The following is a 21,245-nucleotide window of genomic DNA, read 5'->3' on the forward strand; positions in this document are numbered from 1 at the left end:
GTGTGTGGCAAATGAGGCCTGCGTTTAGAGACCCGTGTTCACCCAAATATCTGGATGGCCTTGCCCTGGGGCCCAAATGAAAGTGAAAATTCTGAGGGGGTGACTCATCAAATCTGAGGTTGCTGTTTACAGCCAAAGGCAGTAACATAAGAGCTGGGAGGAGTTCCCTCCCTGATCCCCCAAAGGAAAGCGAAAGAGGCAAAGTTAACTGCCTGAGCTGGGGTAGGATTAGCAGTCCCTCCCTGAACAGGGCTGAGGATGGCTGCACCCGGCTACTTCCCGCTGCTGGTCGAGGGGTCCTGGGGTCCCGATCCCCCGAAGAGCTTGACCACCAAGTTGCAGTTGTACTTCCAGAGCCAGAAGAGATCGGGAGGCGGGGAGTGTGTGGTCCGACAGGAACCCGGCAGCCCGGCCCGCTTCCTAGTGCTCTTCCACCCGCTTGACGGTGAGGGGCGCCGGGGCGGGGGTGAGAGGAGACCATGGGGCTCTCCCTGTGGGGACACTTGGACTGGGGCGCGCAGCGGGACCGGCTCCAGCCGCAGCAGTTGGCGGTGGGCGGGTTGCAGAATGGACCAGAAATGCGGGGGTCGCTGCGTTCCTCTGCCCCGCGCTTCTAGGAACTCAGCGGTGCTGCCTCTGCCTGGAGGTGGCGGGTGGGGGCAGAACCGCGCCAGGGAGAACCGAAAGGCGCTGAGAGCCTGGGTACTCGCTTTATTTTACAAGGTTACATAGTGCATTAATGTATTAATACGGAGTGTGCTCATGGCATAGTTGCATCTCTTGCGCTTTTTGTCTTCTGCCAATTGAGGCAGCAGTTCTAGAACTCCCTAGGTTTATGGGAACACGATTTTAAGGGAAGAGAAAGTTTCCAGGGATAAAAGTCCAACTATACGTTAGGGAGATAAATTTGGTTGAAAATAGGCACATTGGTTTCTGTTGGGAGAGACCATGAAAATCAGACCTTTGAAGAGATCCGTGCAGTTATTCTGAGTGAGGACAAGTGAGTCCTTAACAATGAAAGTCAGTGTGGGGCTGGAGAGACATATTGTGTGCTGTTCTGGATTTGGTAACTGATTCTCTGGGAATGGCTGGTGCTCCATGTGAGAAGGAGGGAGAGCCCCTCTTCTTCTGTTAGTTTTTAGGCGGCGGCGGGTGGCGGGGGAAGAGGGGCTAAGCCAGTGGTCGGCAAACTCATTAGTCAACAGAGCCAAATATCAACAGTACAACGATTGAAATTTCTTTTGAGAGCCAAATTTTTTAAACTTAAACTATATGGGTAGGTACATTGTTACTAACTTAAGTAGGGTACTCCTAAGCTGGCCTTTGCTAAAAACGTCCTCAGTCTGATCGAGGTATGTTCGCTGAGGTCGACCTCTTCCAACTCTCCCATCCACACTCATCTTCTAGCTGATGAAAAAAGTATACAAAACGAGTGTGGATGGGAGAGTTGGAAGGGGTCGACCTCAGCAAACATACCTCAATCAGATTGAACTCTTTTTTAAAAATTTTTATTAATTTTATTAATTTTTATTTTTTTAAATAAATCTTTATTGTTCAGATTATTACAGTTGTTCCTCTTTTTTTCCCACCATAGCTTCCCTCCACCCAGTTGCCACCCCACCCTTTGCCCTTACCCCTGCACTGTCCTCATCCATAAGTGTACAATTTTTGTCCAGTCTCGTCCCACACCCCCCACACTTCTTCCCCCCCGCCCCGAGAATAGTCAGTCCACTCCTTTCTATGACCCTGATTCTATTATATTCACCCATTTACTCTGTTCATCAGATTTTTTATTCACTTGATTTTTAGATTCACTTGTTGATAGATATGTATTTGTTGTTCATAATTTTTATCTTTACCTTTTTCTTCTTCTTCTTCTTAAAGAATACCTTTCAGCATTTCATATAATACTGGGTTGGTGGTGATGAACTCCTTTAGCGTTTTCTTATCAGTGAAGCTCTTTATCTGACCTTCACTTCTGAATGATAGCTTTGCTGGATAAAGTAATCTTGGTTGTAGGTTCTTGCTATTCATCACTTTGAATATTTCTTGTCACTCCCTTCTGGCCTGCATAGTTTCTGTTGAGAAATCAGCTGACAATCATATGGGTACTCCCTTGTAGGTAACTGACTGTTTATCTCTTGCTGCTTTTAAGATTTTCTCTTTGTCTTTTGCCCTTAGCATTTTAATTATGATGTGTCTTGGTGTGGTCCTCTTTGTATTCCTTTTGTTTGGGGTTCTCTGCGCTTCCTGGACTTGTAAGTCTATTTGTTTCAACAGATAGGGGAAGTTTTTTGTCATTATTTCTTCAAATAGGTTTTCAGTATCTTGCTCTCTCTCTTCTTCTGGCACCCCTATAATTCAGATATTGGGATGCTTGAAGTTGTCCCAGAGGCTCCTTATACTATCTTGATATTTTTGGATTCTTTTTTCATTTTGCTTTTCCAGTTGGGTGTTTTTTGCTTCTTCGTATTTCAAATCTTTGACTTGATTCTTGCGATCCTCTAGTCTGCTGTTGGGAGTCTGTATAATATTCTTTATTTCAGTCAGTGTATGCTTAATTTCTAGTTGGTCCTTTATCACAACCTTGAGGGTCTCATTAGATTTATTGAGGGTCTCATTAAGTTTGTCGGCGGTTTCTAGAAAATCCTTGAAAAACCTTAAAAGTGTGGTTTTGAACTCTATATCCAGTAGTTTGCTTTCCTCCATTTCTGTCATTTGTGACCTGTTTCTTTGTCTCCGCATTTTGGCTGCTTCCCTGTGTTGATAGAGTGGCTTTCTGTGCTAGGTGTCCTATAGGGCCGAGTGGCTCAGCCTCCCCAATTACCTGGAGTGGACACTCTTGGTGCACCCCTTTGTGAGCTGTGTGCACAGTCTTGTTGTAGTTAAGCCTTGATTGTTGTAGGTATCACTGGGAGGAATTGACCTCCAGGCCAACTGGCTGGAATCAGCTGTGTCTGCAGTGGGAGAACTTCTGTGCTGGAGACACCCCTCTGGGGCAAGACTTGCTTCAGTGGGGCTTTGGTGCTCACTGAGTCTGCCCCCTGAGTGTGTCCCTTATGGATCTGAGGAGTTGTAATCTGGATGGTCCCACTCTGACCACTGGGTACACTGGCTCTTGGATCTCTAAGGAGGTGCTTATTTAGCCTCTGCCTGAGGCTACCCAGCAGGAGCTGTGGAGAGATCTGCAGGTTCCTCTTCCTTGTTTGGGTTTTGGAGGTGCCCAGATGAGGCCCAGCTGTGAAGCAATGCAAGCTACTGTGGGGCCTTGGGCCTTCTTTTGGATGTTCTGGGTCTTTCTGATCCAGCTGCAGTTTGTTAGGTAATTCTAGATCTCAAAGGGCCAGCCCATTCATATGCAAAAGCCTCTGCACACAGATTGTGTGGGTCGGGGTCTCAGGGAATCAACAGGGTGGAGCAAACAGCTATGGCTGATCCTCAGTCCTGCCCAAAGAGGTCCCAGGTCTCAGTGTTCCTCAGTATTCGCTGCAAGCACCTCTGAGAGAAAGCCGGCCTTGAGTTCCACCCACTGCCAGACAGTCCAGTTTTCCCTTCTATGAGTCTGGGTCCCCGGAGACTTGCCCGGAACTGGGGTCAGGGCCGTCGGGAACTTGTGCCTCCCTCCCGATTGCAAAAGACACCTTTATTGCCAGCCCCTTTCCGCACGTGCTCGAGCCTCTGTACCTCTGCACTTTACTTCCGCACCTCCTCTGAGTCTCAGTGTGCTTTTCTCTTTCCTTCTGGTTGTAGAATTTCCACTCAGCCAGCCATCCTGTGGTTCTGGATGATGTCTGTTTTGTCTTTTAGTTGTATTTTTGAAGTAGTTGTGCGATGCAGCAATTTCAGGTGTTCACCTCAGATTGAACTCTTTAAAGGTGGCTTCTAGGTTTTTGTTTATGCAACTAGCACTAACCACTGCAAATGAGACTGCTGACTGACTGGCTCACTCAACTCCTGCATAAATTGTGCGCCTCCCCCCATGCTGTGTATCCCGGGGCCTGCCTGTGCCGTGTCTCCCATCACCCTACCGACTAACACCCCCCACTTCTTCTAATGCCACTTCTTCAAAAAGACTCGCCCAGGCCGAAAACCGACTTCTGTGCATGGGCCACGAAGTTTCAATCACACTGAACGTGCGCGCCCGCACGTGGTATTTTGTGGAAGAGCCACACTCAAGGGACGAAAGAGCCTCATGTGGTTCACAAGCCGAGGTTTGCTGACCGCCGGGCTAAGCAATGGGAGGAGTCATGACGATTTCCCCATGTATTGTGGAGCTTCCCAGTAGTTCTGGGGTCACCTGGGGAGGGGCAGAGGCCTGCTTAAAATCACATTGCCTGGGTGACATACAGAGTTATTGGAGGGAGATAACAGCTTGCTCCTGATCACCACTGTCTTTGTTGGTCCTTTAGGGGGAGGCACATGACCAGACACTCCCAGAGCACATACTTTTTCCATTGGAATCTCCCAGGAGAGGATGTAGACAACTCCTAATCCCGCTTTCCTTCCCTGGATTTGAGAAGCCTTTGGGCCAGAGGAGAGGCTTACAAGGCCATGAGAGCAATTGGAAAGCTTTAAGCAAGGATCCAGGAAGGAAAGATGAAACCCAGAGAGGAAAGGGAAACACGGAAGAGTGTGAAAGAAGGGAGGCGGGCAGGGGGCAGGAGACAGGAGACCTGCTGGGCCCAGAGCTTTATGGAAACAGGTACACAGTTTTCCAAGGATTAATTTCACCAAGGAATGCACAGAAGGGCAGCTGTATGATATAAGCCATTTTCTCAAGGGATGTTACCACGTTGATTCCAACTGTTAGCACCACCATGGTTCTGGCCCTTAGCAGGGCTTCTTTCTTCTTTAGCATCTCATTAACCCTCAGCAGGTTAAACAGACACAGCCCAGCTCTGTCCTAGAGACTCAGGAACCCTGAGTGTGGGTGGGTGAGGGCATCAGCACTTTGAACCAGCACCCTCGGTGACTCTGAGGCACTAAAGTTTGAGAATGCTGGCTGTTGATGTCCCTGGACGAACAAAATGGGAGCCCATCATAGGAAATACACACAGCATAGAAATACAACCAGTGCAAAATATAATTCTGTGATGATATCATCATTCTGTTCTAGCCCTCAAATTAGAACCTATTTCAGTCTCCTGCCAGGCTTTTTCCTTCAGCTGTTCTAGCCCACGACCCCCTTCTCCCACCCCCAGGCTGCTCAATGGCCCCTTCTTGTTACCCTCAGCACAGACATCTCATAATCCCTGCAACTGATGACCTTTTATGGTCAAAGTTCTTGGGGACTGGAAAGTCCCAGTCAGTTTCGGTTTCCTGTCAGAAGCAGCTTTCTCAGCAGCAGGTTGACAGGAAATTTGCTAACAATGAATGACCTTCCCTGGCAGTCCTAGGGCAGGAGATCTTGTCTTTACAGGGAGACCCATTCCCTCCACACCAGTGGCCTCAGCAGGTGCAGTCTTGTCGTGTAACATGCCTTTAGTCATATAATTCACATAATCAGGCTGAGTCCACCAGCATTTCTCTGTGGAAATTACGGTAGAGCAACCGGAACTATTGGGAAGCTGCATTTTACTTTTATATAGTTCATTGAATTTCTGAAAAGTTGAGTGTAAATTGACTTGGGAGATTTTTGGATGCGTACATTTATCATCCTCTCTGGTCATAATTTGGCTCCTGATTTTTGTCAGTCTCTTTGGGATAAGGAAACCCATTAATAAAAGTAAGTGTGGATGGTTTGAGATTAGTGCAGGAAGGACATAGGTCAGGGTGGCTGGACATCAGAGATTCAGCCTTATTCCTCCCAGATTCAGGTTTTCCTTGTTGGGGAGGACTTACTGATCTTGCTACCCTCTGTCCTCTTGAAGTAGTGATGTTCATGCATATTGCACACAGAATAGGATGGTACATTTATTTATTTTTAAATTATTTTTAATTGATTTTATATAGGAAGGGAGGGAGATAAAAATAGAAATATTAATAATGAGGGAGAATCATTGTTTGGCTGCCTCTTGCATGCCTCCTATGTGGGATAGAGACCAAAACCCGGTCAGGTGCCCTGATTGGGGCCAGGGGATGGAACCTGAAACCCAGGTACATGCCCCTGACCAGGAATCAAACTCCTGGCCCTTACATGGGAGGGTCGACACTCTTACCATTGAGCAATACAGGCCAGGGCCAGACTGGCACATTTAAATGCGTGGCCCTAGCCAGTCACTGGTTCCATTGATTCCCGTCAAGGGCACATGCCCAGGTTGCGAGCTCCATCCCCATTAGGGAGCATGCAGTAGGTAGCCGATCAATGATACTCTCTTATCATTGATGTTTCTATCTTTCTCTCTCCCTCTCCCTTCCTCTCTGATATCAATAAAAAAATAAAAAAAATAAATGTCTGGACAGGACTCTACCAAAGTCTAGGGAATAATAAAAGGAAGGTATCACAGAGGTCCACGGACAGCGTGACTTACAAAACTTAGCTTCCTCTCTGGCACCGGGTTCTTATTCAGCCCTTACTCAAGCTTAGGACAGCCCCTTAGGAGTCTCTGTGAAGACATCTTTCCTCCCACCAAGAGTGAAATTTGAGTCTTATATTATTTCTGGGGGTCTGTTTCATTCTATTGGCATCCTATCCTTCCATGGATGGTTGAGGAGGGAAAGCTATTTAAGCTACTCTTTTTAAAAGATTCCTACCTGTATCTTTGGCCTCATCAGGCCAACCATATCAGAATGCAACATGGTAACCCAACATTCATGGCAGGGCTACAACAGTGAACAGTAGGGAACTCTCAAAGGTTCCCCTTCATCCTGACATTTTTGCACCATCTGACTATGTCCACCACATCTCCTCATCTAAACTCACTCCCTATTCTCCACACTCTGAGATACACTAACTTTGCCTTTCTTTCTCTGTCTGCCTCTTATAATTATAACTTACATTTGCATACCTCTTGTGTGTGTTACAAAATTCATTCACAGATCACCGGTTTGAATGAGAAAACAGATTTAAGAGACGTGAAGATAGTTTCTCAATGTCACTCATCTAGAGTTGGTATTCTGTTCCAGGTTTTTTGAATGCTTATGTTCACTGTTCAGTTTTTTTCACTACAGCCCAGCTGCCCGATGTGCGATTTTGTTTTTAAATCTCTCCATCCATTTTTTCCTTTTTCTTTTCCTATCAGATGGGAGGCTTTTCTCTTCACAAGTTAAAAGAATTGATTGAAAAACTTTTTTTTTTTTTAAAATATATTTTATTGATTTTTTACAGAGAGGAAGGGAGAGAGATAGAAAGTTAGAAACATCGATGAGAGAGAAACATCGACCAGCTGCCTCCTGCACATCTCCCACTGGGGATGTGCCCGCAACCCAGGTACATGCCCCTGACCGGAATCGAACCCGGGACCCTTCAGTCCGCAGGCCGACGCTCTATCCACTGAGCCAAACCGGTTTCGGCATTGATTGAAAAACTTTTTAACTAGGCTCCTGGCCATTCTGCTCCTAGTTACCTGAGTCACCTTCCTAAAACATGGCTTTTATCATGCCATGTCCCAGCACCCAATGTACACAGGCTCACCGTGACTGATGTTGTAATTATTTCCTTTACTGTACAATAAATATTGCTCCTTTTCTGAGTGCCCACTGAGCATCAGGTACTATACCACATTCTTTATGTTTCTTCAGTTGAATCCACGTAACACCCATATAATACAATCTTTATTAATTGTTTATTATACAAGAAGACTGAGGCTCTGGAAATACTTAAGGTTAAAAAAATAAGTTTAAAGATAGAATTCAAATCCATGTCTGCTTGATAAACTTTTCCTTTTTTTTTTTTTCCACGTAAGGTCTCTCTTGGGGAAATGACTGAGTAATTGATTGATGATGACAAAGGCTTTGGAAATACGGAATAATTTTTTTTTTTTTTAAATTTTTTTTTTTTTAATTAAATCTTTATTGTTCAGATTATTACATTTGTTCCTCTTTTTTCCCCCCATAACTCCCCTCCTTCCAGCTCCCACCCCACCCTCCACCCTCACTCCCCACCCACTGTGTTCATCCATAGGTGCATGATTTTTGTCCAGTCACTTCCCGCATCTCCCACACCCCTTTTTCCCCCAAGAATAGTCATTCTATTCCCTTTCTATGTCCCTGATTCTATTATAATCACCAGTTCATTCTGTACATCAGGTTATTTATTCACTTGATTCTTAGATTCATTTGTTGATAGATGCATGTTTGTTGTTCATAATTTGTATCTTTACCTTTTTCTTCTTCTTCCTCTTCTTAAAGGATACCTTTCAGCATTTCATATAATACTGGTTTGGCGGTGATGAACTCCTTTAGCTTTTCCTTATCTGTGAAGCTCTTTATCTGACCTTCAATTCTGAATGATAGCTTTGCTGGATAAAGTAATCTTGGTTGTAGGTTCTTGGTATTCAGCACTTTGAATATTTCTTGCCATTCCCTTCTGGCCTGCAAAGTTTCTGTTGAGAAATCAGCTGACAGTCGTATGGGTATTCCCTTGTAGGTAATTGAGCCTCTTTCTCTTGCTGCTTTTAAGATTTTCTCTTTGTCTTTTGCTCTTGGCATTTTAATGATGATGTGTCTTGGTGTGGTCCTCTTTGGATCCCTTTTGTTTGGGGTTCTCTGCGCTTCTTGGACCTGTAAGTCCATTTCTTTCACCAGGTGGGGGAAGTTTTCTGCCATTATTTCTTGAAATAGGTTTTCAATATCTTGCTGTCTCTCATCTTCTGGCACTCCAATGACTCTGATATTAGACCGCTTAAAGCTGTCCCAGAGGCTCCTTACACTATCTTCACACTTTCGGATTCTTTTTTCATTTTGCTTTTCCAATTGGGTGTTTTTTGTCGAATCTTTGGTTTGATTATTGTACTCCTCTGGTCTGCTATTGGGTATAATATTCTTTATTTCAGTCCGTGTATGCTTACTTTCTAATTTCTTTATCGTAGCATCGAGGGTCTCATTAGTTTTCGTGAGGTTCTGCACAAATTTATGGCAAGCCCTCAAAATTGCGATTCTTAGCTCCATATCCTCCATTTCTGTCATGTTTTTTTGTCTCCGCATCTTTTATGCTTTCTTGGTGCACCCCCTTGTGGTCTCTGTGCGCAGTCTTGTTCTAGCCAAGCCTTAATTGTTGTAGTTAACACTAGAGGGATTTGACCCTCAGGCCGACTGGCTATAGGAATCAGCTGTGCGGAAAACGTCTGTCTTCTGGGGAGGCGCTAATCCAGCCTTTGCCTGAGGCGATCGGCAAATGGCTGTGCGCAGGCTTTGGGCGGGGCGGGATCAACAGGGCGGGCGGAGGGAGCAGTTATGGCCACGCTCAGTCCCGTTCCCAGAGGCTCTGCTTCTCAGAACCCCGGCAGCCGCTGCAAACCTCGGAGAGAAAGCTGCCCTCAGGTTCCAACTGATGCCGGGTAATCCCGCTTCTCCCGTTTGAGTCTGGGTCCCTAGAGACTCGCCCGGATCTGGAGCCCAGAGTCTGAGACTCACTCCCGACAGAAAACGACAACCGCGCCCTCAGCCACCAGCCCGCTTTCGCGCGCACCTCGGTACCTTTGTATTTTCCACACTGCGCCGCCTCTGAGCCTCGATTTGCTGTTCTCTTTCCTTCTAGTTGTAGAGTCTCTCTTCAGCCAGCCTTCCTGTGGTTCTGGGTGATGTCCGTTCCGTCTTTTAGTTGTATTTTTGAAATGGTTGTTTGCGGCAGCGGTCTCCGGTGTTTACCTACGCCGCCATCTTGGTCGACCGGAAATACGGAATAATTTTGTGAATAAAGATTGCTTGATAGTTCTCCTTCTCCTCCCTTCTTTTTTGATATTTCAGTGCGGCAGAACGTTCTAGAGAGAGAGAACCATGAGTTAGCATTGCCGGGAAAAGGAACATTTAAGTTAACAGTCAAGTTGCCTCCAGACCCAAATGAAGTCCATGATGCCTCTAAGGAGAAAATTCCAGCAAAGGTAAGTAAAGGAGCAAGTAGCCAGGAAGTAGGGTGTTCTCCCAAGGTGTGTGGGATGGGAAGCACAATGAGGAACACCTAGTGCAGTGGTCGGCAAACTCATTAGTCAACAGAGCCAAGTATCAACAGTACAATGATTGAAATTTCTTTTGAGAGCCAAATTTTTTAAACTTAAACTATATAGGTAGGTACATTGTTATTAACTTAATTAGGGTACTCCTAAGGCTTAGAAAGAGCCACACTCAAAGGTCCAAATAGCCGCATGTGGCTTGCAAGCCACAGTTTGCCGACCACTGACTTAGTGGAACAAAACATATAAATCAAACTGCAGTGAGAAATGCAACTTACAGATGTGGTGGGACAGGTATGGAATAATGAAGGAGGAGGCACATTTTGTTTGCTTGCTTTTAAGCAATTTCAGAAAAGTCAAGATTTGGGGGTTATAATAAGGATGGTTTATGATATAAAATTTTGTGTTGCTCTTAACCTGGAACTTGCTGTATTAGTTTTACTTTTACATTGTTTTGAGGAGATAGCGGTCCATACTGCATGTACTAAGTATTCCTAAAATGGTATAGTAATAGTATATTTACCTTGTTGGTTTGTTGGATTGTTGTGAGGGTTGGATGAGACAACCTGTATAAAGCAAATGGTACAGTGTTCGTGGGAAAGACTCAATAAATGTTAAATGGGGAAAAGATGCAGATCTTACCCCATGCCCCAGGCACTTGGTAATCACTGGGATTTCTGTTATTTGTGACTAATTTTTGCCAATGATTTTTGTTCTGAGTAACTGGAGGTGCCACTACATAAGGGGGGTCATTCAAAAGCATTATTGCTGTATTTTTTCACTATTGTGACTGCTGACGTTATATCTCCAGGCTGGTCTCAGGCACATTTTCTTAATGTAAGGAAATTTGCATTATTGGCAATTTATGAATGCTACTTTATTGTTTGAATTTCAGGAATCCAAGGCCAAAGAACATGCCAAAGAACCAGGTAAGGATTCAATTGAGATGACTGGCCTTCACGAGGCAGTTTTGTTTTGATTAAAGATGGCACTTGTAGACATACATCATCCTTATCTTCTTTACTTCACAAGGCTGGTTTTTCTCAACTTGGCGGTGCCTTGGGCTCATTCTCATTATACTCCCAGTCACCTGTTCAGAGGGTGAACACTGGGGCAGCCACTTGAGCTCTAAAGGCTCAGGTCAGAAGGATGGAAACTGCTCTCTCTGTGGGGACTGGGAGACACCTTGCAATTGAGTGGAGGGTTAAGAGATGCCTGGAGGAAGGTGATGAACTGACCTTTAGAGCCTACATGTGCCCAAGCGGCCATCGAGAAGCAAGTACATGACACATCAGTGGGTGCTGTGTGTGGCCAAGTCAGTTTCTGAGCACTGGGTGTGGAAAGTGCTGTCCTCAGGAGTCACTACAGGAAGGTGTGGGTCCTCTGTGGATGAAAGCTTGAGTGCTGGGTGCAGGATCGGGTGCAACCCTCCAGAGCAGCAGCAGCTCCTCTCCTCCCATCTGCTGTAAGATAGAGCCCAACACCTAGTGGCTGTTGTGGAGTCTGTTGCTTAACTAGTGTCTGGGTGTTAGCCTGTGGCCCCTGACATTTACTAAAGAAGCCAGTACTCTCTACCCCACTTTTCTGGGCTAAGCATGGTGTTATAAAGGGGACGAAAGAGTGAAATGTGTTTAATGGCTGAGCAAGAGAGATAAAGTGATACATATCCAGATCTTAGGGAAAAGAAAATTCCAAAAAAAATGTGTAAATATTTTCTTCTAAAGTAGAAATTGTCTTGAGAACATGTTTAGATTTTTGCAATTTTCTCTTTTTGAAAATGGTACTGGGATGAGAGCTTGGGGTCATTGTCAGGGCTCTTGGTCCATTGTCAGAAATCTAGTAACTCATTAGAATGGTGATCAAAATGAGGATGGAGGGTGGTTGCCTAGTACCTAGTAGTCCTATATCTAAGGGATGAGGAGAGGAGAGGACACAGAACCATGAAGGTACTAGGCATGCCTGAAACCCACAGCTTCAGGTTAAAGATTGACAGGCAGTGACAGAGCAGGGAAAGGTGCACACCAACATCAGGGGGTATGAGCACTAAGCCAGTGTCCTGTTTCAGGCCACGCTGAGCTGGGTTCGAGCTCAAAGGTGGAAACCAGCAAGTGGAAGAACTAGAAGAGAGATGAGTAAGAGCAGAGAAATACTGGTCACTTGTGGTCAGCAAATTCCGTTTATTCCAAGTCTATATTTCAAGCCTGGACCGTCATCTAAATCCCAGAGTTGTGTCTGACCTTCCTGTTGAAAAATATGTTAGGACCAATGTGTCTGAAGCCACGTGTGTCATCTGCCTCCAAACATTGTCGTGAGAACATGTTTAGATTTTTGCAATGTTCTCTTTTTGAAAGTGGTACTGGGATGAGAGCTTGGGGTCATTGTCAGGGCTCTTGGTCCATTGTCAGAACTTCTGTCTTTTTTATTTCTCTTCAAGTGCATAACCAGTTTGCCCATCACCTACTAGAAATTTGTCTTTTCTTTAAGTTTTCACATATGTTGGTCTCATTCGTTCCTCCCTCACACTAGACCCCCATTATCACTTTACAAATCCAGCATGGCAGAATACCCTGCTTGGTCTCTCTGTACCAGTTGTCTTTCTCCTTAAATCTAACCAGTCTTTTGTATTGCTGGATATCTGGTCATCTTTTTCATAGAAACCTTCCCTGTCTCACCTTACCACCAACTGCAAGATAAAGTCCAGACCCCATTCTGGATGAAGCTGACTTTTCTGGCCTCATTTCTTACATCTCTGTACATGAGAGCTCCTTAACCTTTATTGGTCAGATCACCATTTCCTAAATAGTTTGGCACAACACGATACTCTGCCTGTATTCTGTTGCTCACAGTACTCTCTACCCCGCTTTTCTCTACCTAAATTCCATAGACCTTTCAAAATCTACTCAGATTTCTCCTCTTCTCTAAACCCTTTCCAAGCCAGCCAACCCCTTTTTCTTGGAATCCTGCCTTAATTGTTGGTGCTCTTTAAATGGCAATGCCTCTCTTGTGATGAAGCTTCTAATAGTGGGGTGATAAAACTGTATTGCTAGTAAGGCTCTTATCATTCACTCAGTCCAATACTCGCATTTTAAAATTAAGAGATGTGCCCAAGGTCACATGGGTAAAGAGTGGCAGAGTCAGGGGTTGAACTCATAAGGCCTCACCTCCAGCCCAGGACTCATCCTGATTTGTCATTCATGACTCATTGAATGCTAGTTTATGTTGCCGTTGAAGCCTCAAGCTATTTTTTATTTGGTGTGTGTGTGTGTGTGTGTGTGTGTGTGTATGTGTGTGTGTGTATTGGGGTGATCTAACTGCTGTAACAAACAAGTCCCCAGATCACAGTGCAGTGTAGTTGGCAGCTAGGGTGGTGGGTGAAGTCTAGACTGCTTTATGCAATCATTTGGGAATCCAGGACCTATTGATACAGGCCTGCAAGGTCACAGCAAGAAAGAATGGAGATCCATATGAAGGAGACATGCATAGGTCATGCTTGGAAGTGGAATTCACCCCTTCTTCCCATATTCCATTAGCCACACGAACTCTACTATAGGAACTTAATTGTAGGAAGTCTGGGCAATATTTCCCAGAAAGAAAACAAAGTGGATTTGATAAGCACATGACATTTTACTGCCATAGTAAACATTTACAAATGTCAGTTTCTCTTCTTATTTTTCTTCAATACCTCCATTAGATAATAAGTTCCTTATCCAATGTTTTTTGTATGTACCCTCTCCACATATCCAGTACCTTTAACATGCCAAGGGTTCCAACTGTATAGTTGTGTAAAGATTGTCTAAAGATACTATTATACCCATCATGGTTCACTGCACTGGATTAAGAATAGAGTAAGACTGACCTTATGCATATGTGTAACTCACTTATGGTCAACAATGGAGAGGAACAAGCTGGCTGGAGTGATTGCTATTCACTGAGTTTGATGTACACGTATAGCTCTCTAGAGTCTAGGCCATTTTACCGTCTCTGTGTATCCCCTACTCATTCAGTGCAAGCATCTTTTTTTCTCTTCAGTGAAGGGAAGTACTGCTTTTCAGAGCATAAAGTGTTAGATCATGCTCATGTTTGGCATCATCAGATATTCTTGCTTTCCTCCAATGGTCTAAGCACTAAATCTCCAATTCAACAGACACTCATTGAGACTCAAGTATATACCATGTGCTAGCAATACCAGAATGCATAAACATATTCCTTACCTTTGAGAAACTGAGTTCAATAATTATACTATGGTGCTGTGATAGAAGTATATGTTAGCAGAAAGAGGTGTAATAAAATTGAACATCATCATCACAATTCATTTAAGCTAAAAGCCCTCTAAGATCTGTTTTTATTTGAGTTAGCTAAGAGGTTGGGAAGGAAAAAGGGCAGTGTCTTATGATAATTTACTTTGCTGAAATCATGGTAGATAAATATAACATCTTTACCTCTTTTGTATCCCTAAAATCAGATGCGTCAGAAGATACACAAATCTCTCTCAACAAAAGATCAGAAAAAATGGAAGATATCCCAAAGCAATGTGAAAATATTCCCTCTTTGGTTGCATTTGAAAATCTCAAAGCAAATGTGACTGACATGATGCTAACCTTGTTGGTGGAGAACATAAGTGGCTTGTCCAGTGCTGATTTTGAAGTGGAAGTAGTACGAGATTTTGATGTCGGCATAGTTACCTTTCGAAAATACATAGGTAAGATCAAGTGACCCTTCATGTTCAGTCTTCTTTGCATAGCACTTTTGGGATTTGGGACACCCAGCTAATGGAATGTCTCTGAAAGTTTGATTCTTGTTAGTAGCTGGTAAGAGAGGATGCCAAGTTAATATAAATCCTTTTTTATTTGAAAGAGAAGCAATTTTGTTGTGAATCCAAATTATGGCATGTTTAATGAATTAAATTTATTGTATGAGTTTTTTTTTTTGTGTGTGTGTGTGTGTGTGTGAGAGAGAGAGAGAGAGAGAGAGAGAGAGAGAGAGAACCTAAATGAAAATCTAAGTGAAGTCCATGGATCTTAAAGTGATTCTGAGCACAGGAGTAAGTGTTTTCACGTGCTACCTCATTGAGAGAAGTAAATATGGATCTGTGTTACCAAATTGGACTTGAAGGTAATAATTATAATGCTAGCAAACACTCAAATGCTATTAGTGTAAGTTAGGTACTATGCTAAGCTCTTTACATGTATTACTTAATTTGTTCCATTCAACAACCTTTTGAGATTATTATTATTTCTCATTTTATACCTGAGAAGACAGAGGTGCAGAGATGCTAATAAATGAAGTACTGGATTTGAACCCTGGCAGCAGACCTCTATACAGCCTGTTCTGTTATCCCCTTTGCCATATATCTTCTCAGTATTTTCAGGGTCATCCACATATGCTGGGAGAGTAAGTGTATGTGATGCAGAAAATGAGTGCTCTTTGAGGTCTGTGGAAGGAGTCTGTGAGTTGGAAGAGCCATCTCCAGAAAAACGGGGACATTTTCCAATTCCAAGTCCTCACTATTACATAGCTGAGGCAGTGGAATGGTTAATTAAGAGCACAGGTCATGCCTTGCCCAGGTAGCTCCGTTGGTTAGAATGTTATCCCATGCACCAAAATGTTCTGGGGTTGGTGCTGATGTTTTTCTCTCACATTGATGTTTCTCTCACTCTCTCCCTTCCTTTCTCTCTCAAATCAACAAAAACATATCTTGGGTGAGGATTAAAAAAAAAAAGAGCGAGGTCATGATGTCAAAATTCTAGCTTCAACATTTAACTAGTTATGTGAGGTTGATCAAGTTACTATCCTCTGTGTGCTTTGCTTTCTTCACCTATAAAATGGGGAGAAGAACACCTGCCTTATTCAGTTTTTGTGAGAATTAAAGAAATAATGTTTGAAAAACTCTTAACATCGTTCCTGGTAAGGACATGGTAAGGATTCAATAAGGGAGCTATTCTACTTTCAAGTTTATGATTATTTCTCATAAAGGAATAACTAGATGGATCTGCTTTTGTTTATTGAGCAAAAAGTTTAAATGCCTACTATGTGCACATGTCTAGGTGCTGTAGTAGTAATACGAGATTTTGATGTTGCCGAGATGAATAATTCTTGGTCCCTGCTTCTGGGGAACTCCTACGGGCCAGGGTGGGAACCAATACACAAATGAGCAGCGAAGATCAAGAGGAGAAGTTGCCTCCCTTGGCTGTGAACAGCAGGCTGTGGGGAATGGGAGGAAAGGGGACCCAAACAGGGCAGTGTTGCTTTGCCCTGCCTCCATCCTTCTATGAAGCTTAGACTCCTGCAGTACCAGGCTATCAGGTCCCCAATATACTATGTTCAATGTCACTGCGGTTCCCTCTGCCTGAAATGCTTCCTCCCATATCTATCTGGTAAACTCTTCTTCATTCTTCAAAACTCAGATTGGTGACTACTTACTCTGGGAATCCTTGTCTGAGTGCCAATATTAGTCTTCTGGCCTCTTTTGATGCCACAATAGACCACTTGTTTTCTTTCAAGACTTCCTCCCTCCTGGAAGGTGAATGTTCAAGAACTTGTATTCAACTCCTTTCCAGCTCCTAGCACAGAACCTGACACAATATGGGCCCAGCATCAATATTTATTTATTTGAAAGAGATAATTGGGTTGAGTCCTGAAGGAGGAAAAGGACCAAGATAAAATATTGGAGGAGGGTATTTCAAGCACAGGAAACCATATAAACAAAGACAAAGGAGAATGGTTTTCAAAATAATGACTAGTTTCTGTGGCAGTATGAAAATAAAATGAATGGCACGGAATAACCAGAGGTGATATTTAGAAGTCAGTTTGGAGTCAAATAGCAAAGGACATATTTCACCTAGCTCAGGAGTGTGAACTCATGCCTGCAGGTAATGGGGAGCCATTGAAAGACTTGAGAAAGGGATGAAGTGAGGAGATTTGAATAGTAGAGAGTACTCAGGTGGTTATATCAAGGAGGGCTGGAGCGGGCTGACATTGAAGGTAGGGAAACAACTCTGGTAAGACATTCATAGATGCATCATTGTTCAGAGACTGGGAATTTTTGGCAAATAAATTGCCTGCTCCACCCCCAGCCCAGGCCTGATGCCTCTGGCCCAGGCTTCAGGCCTGGACAGAGACCCCCATCTCCCTCCGATCGCCAGATTGGCCCCTTGCCCAGGCCTGATGCCTTGGCCAGAGGTGTCGACCCCCTTCACCCTCCAATCACCATATCGACCCCTCGCCCAGGCCTGACACCTCAGCCAGAGGCATCAGGCCTGGGCAGGGGACCCCTAGACCCCTCCGATTGCCGGCTCCGCCCCCTGCCCAGGCCTGACACCTAGGCCAGAGGCGTCGACCACCATCACCCTCCAATCGCCAGATTGGCCCATTGCCCAGTCCTGAGGCCTCCGCACACATGTCTGGCCTGGGCAGGGGACCCCCATCTTCCCCTCATCATTGGCTTCTGGGCGGCTTATGGGGCTTCTGGGGCCAGCCTGCGGCCCAGGATCGGATCCCATCATGGGTGGCAGGCAGGTGGCTTCTGGGGTTGCACATGGGGGCCTGGATAGTGGCTCTCGTGCTGGTGGCTGTGCTGTCCCGCCCTGCCTGCAGTATGCAAATTAGCCACCATCTTTGTTGGTGGTTAAATTGCATATAATGCTGATTAGCCCATGGGAGGCGTAGCAAAGGTATGGTCAATCATCATGTTTGTCTATTATTAGATAGGATAGTTTTCTGATTGATTAATTTTGGTTTGCAGATGCCATGAAATTTGTTGAAGATTGTGTCATGCACCCTTCAGTGACACAACTTCAGCTTTCTCCAAGACTTCTGGAAGCGACAAAAACAATCAGGGTTGAAAACCTGCCGCCTGATGTTGACTCCTATGATTTGAAATGTTTATTTGAAAATCCTCAAAATGGAGGGGGAAGAATTGTCAGTATTGAATGTTTTCCTGAAGAGAGTTCAGCTCTGGTAGAATTTTTTGACAGAAAAGGTAATGTCTATTAGCCTGATTTTGTACACCTTACCTGGCATAATTTAAATATGTTAACAGATCTTATTATTATAGTTATCAGTTAAATTCTGATGTATTTTATTTTCATTCATATATTTCTTTGATAATCCAGTTAGGAATTCTGTTCATCTGGGATATGATACTTAATGTGTCCAGTGACTCAAACATTAAAGAAGTAATGTCACTTTGTTGAAAGATATAAAGTTTTTCTTATAAGTCTCTACCTATGATAACTAAAAAATATATAATTCTTAGAATCCTGGAAATACTGTGTTAAAAAAGAGATTATCTGCTTTTTATCTGTACACTTGGCAGAAATTCTCAAGTTAATTTCAACAATTTTAGATAAAGAAATACTCAGAAACGCATATGCTCCTAAGAAGTGTCACTTCGTCCCCTTTCACCTGTCAGGGTCATCATTCAGAAGTTAATGGGGGTGATTTCACATGATCAGTGGGTGCAGTGACCCTGTGAAAACCATGTCAAGCTGAACCTCAGGGAAGCACTCCTGAGGGTTTTATAGACATGAATTGCCAGGTCTCTGAGACACTTGCAAAGCCAGCTTGGAGATTCCATTCATGTTCAGAGGTCAAGGCTGAGGAATTAGTGAACCTGACTTCCTAGGGAAAGAAGAAACATTGTGTTTGGGATTAAATGGGGGAGCATGAGATAGGATCATGTGATATGCCACCCACTTAAGATAAATTGCTTCATGGGGTGCTTGGAAGAACCTTCTTCAGCTTTTATAAGTTGGAGAAGGTGGTGTGAAGGTATGTTTTAGCTTAAAATAGAATGAAAGACCTAGTGTTCCTTGGGCAAAGGTAGAGCTACATAAAGCTGTCTACTCTAGAATTTGGCTCCCAGCCAATGGTGGGAGTTGACAACTTTGGGGCTTTTGAACAAATTGAGGACATGGGGCAGTTGGGTGTGTCTTCAGAATGCCTAGTTACTTGGGTACCACTAATAATAGGAAGTATTTAATTGAGGCTTATCTTATTTTTAAAATTTTTTATTGTTTTAAGTGTTACATATAGTATTACATATGTCTCTTTTCCCCCCCATTCATCTCCCCCTACCTACCCCACCCTCCAGCACATGCTCTCACCCTGCTAGTGTCTGTGTCTATTGGTTATGCTTATATGCATGCATACAGGTCCATTGGTTGATCTCTTTCCTCCATCCCCCCGCCTTCCCACTAAAGTTTGAACATCTGTTTGATGCCTCTCTGTCTCTGCATCTGTTTTTCTTAAATTAAATCTTTATTGTTCAGATTATTACAGTTCTTCCTCTTTTCCCCCCATAGCTCCCCTTTACCCATTTCCCCCCCACCCTCGCCCTCAAACACCCCCCCCCCCACTGTCCTTTTCCATAGGTGCACAATTTTTGTTCAGTCTCTTCCCACACCCCTTTCCCCACAAGAATAATCAATCCACTCGCTTTCTATGACCCTGATTCTATTATAATGACCAGTTTATTCTGTTCATCAGATTATTTATTCACTTGATTTTTGGATTTACTTGTTGATAGATGTGTATTTGTTGTTCATAGTTTGTATCTTTACTTTTTCTTCTTCTTCCTCTTCTTAAAGGATACCTTTCAGCATTTCATATAATACTGGTTTGGTGGTGATGAACTCCTTTAGCTTTTTCTTATCTGTGAAGCTCTTTATATGACCTTCAATTCTGAATGATAGCTTTGCTGGATAAAGTAATCTTGGTTGTAGGTTCTTGGCATTCATCACTTTGAATATTTCTTGCCACTCCCTTCTGGCCTGCATAGTTTCTGTTGAGAAATCAGCTGACAGTCGTATGGGTACTCCCTTGTAGGTAACCGACAGTCTTTCTCTTGCTGCTTGTAAGATTGTCTCTTTGTCTTTTGCTCTTGGAATTTTAATTATGATGTGTCTTGGTGTGGTCCTCTTTGGATTCCTTTTGTTTGGGGTTCTATGTGCTTCCTGGACTTGTAAGTCTATTTCTTTCACCAGGTAGGGGAAGTTTTCTGTCATTATTTCTTCCAATAGGTTTTCAATATCTTGCTCTCTCTCTTCTTCTGGCACCCCTATAATTCGGATGTTGGTACGCTTGAAGCTGTCCCAGAGGCTCCTTACACTATCTTCGTATTTTTGGGTTCTTTTTTCATTTTGCTTTTCTGGTTGGGTGTTTTTTGCTTCTTCATATTTCAAATCTTTGACGTGATTCTTGTGATCCTCTAGTCTGCTGTTGGGAGTCTGTATAATATTCTTTATTTCAGTCAGTGAATGCTTAATTGCTAGTTGGTCCTTTATCACAACCTTGAAGTTCTCATTAGATTTCTTGAGGGTCTCATTAAGTTTACCGGCAGTTTCTAGAAAATTCTTGAAAAACCTTAAAAGTGTGGTTTTGAACTCTATATCCAGTAGTTTGCTTTCCTCCATTTCTGTCATTTGTGTCCTGTTTCTTTTTCTCTGCATTTTAAAAAAAATATATATTTTATTGATTTTTTTTTACAGAGAGGAAGGGAGAGAGATAGAGAGTTAGAAACATCAATGGGAGAGAAACATCGATCAGCTGCCTCATGCACATCTCCCACTGGGGATGTGCCCGCAACCAAGGTACATGCCCTTGACCAGAATCGAACCCGGGACCTTTCAGTCCGCAGGCCGACGCTCTATCCACTGAGCCAAACCAGTTTCGGCTGTCTCTGCATTTTTTTATGCTTCGCTGTGTCGATAGAGTGGATTTCTGTGCTAGGTGTCCTATAGGGCCCAGTGGCTCAGCCTCCCCAATTACCTGAGATAGACACTCTTGGTGCACCCACTTGTGGGCTTTGTGCACAGTCTTGTTGTAGTTAAGCCTTGATTGTTGTAGGTAACACTGGGAGGGATTGACCTCCAGGGCAGTTGGCTGTGAGAATCAGCTGTGTTTGCAGTGGGAGAACTTCTGTGCTGGAGACACCCCTCCAGGGCAAGACTTGCTTCAATGGGGCTTTGGTGCTCACTGAGTCTGCCCCCTGAGTGTGTCCTTTATGGATCCGAGGAGCTGCAATCTGGATGGTCCCACTCTGACCACTGGGCACACTGGCTCCTGGATCTCTAAGGAGGTGCTAATCTAGCCTCTGCCTGAGGCTACCCAGCAGTAGCCAGCTGTGATGCAATGCAAGTTACCCTGGGGCCTTGGGCCAGCTGCAGTTTGTTAGGTAATTATCAGATTGCAAAGGGC

The 21,245-nt window shown here is 43.9% G+C and overlaps 1 protein-coding gene across 4 annotated transcripts in view; it reads left to right on the forward strand.

Annotated features, from left to right (window-relative positions):
* Window positions 1–216: 216 nt before the first annotated feature.
* LOC139003906 (protein mono-ADP-ribosyltransferase PARP14-like) overlaps window positions 217–21,245 on the forward strand; it is a 65,837-nt gene continuing 44,808 nt past the window's right edge. For 3 of the 4 annotated variants that reach the window (XM_070406335.1, XM_070406336.1, XM_070406338.1), the window contains exons 1-5: window positions 217–445; window positions 9,847–9,980; window positions 10,945–10,978; window positions 14,512–14,748; window positions 17,791–18,027. In XM_070406335.1, coding sequence (XP_070262436.1) covers window positions 259–445; window positions 9,847–9,980; window positions 10,945–10,978; window positions 14,512–14,748; window positions 17,791–18,027 — 829 coding nt within the window. In that variant the 5' untranslated portion in view covers window positions 217–258. The remainder of the gene's footprint in view (window positions 446–9,846; window positions 9,981–10,944; window positions 10,979–14,511; window positions 14,749–17,790; window positions 18,028–21,245) is intronic. The other variant, XM_070406337.1, reaches the window with a different exon arrangement.

Source organism: Myotis yumanensis, unplaced genomic scaffold (assembly GCF_028538775.1).
Source record: "Myotis yumanensis isolate MYYU_CA2020_CCGP unplaced genomic scaffold, mMyoYum1.0.hap1 SCAF_2, whole genome shotgun sequence".
Taxonomy (NCBI): domain Eukaryota; kingdom Metazoa; phylum Chordata; class Mammalia; order Chiroptera; family Vespertilionidae; genus Myotis; species Myotis yumanensis.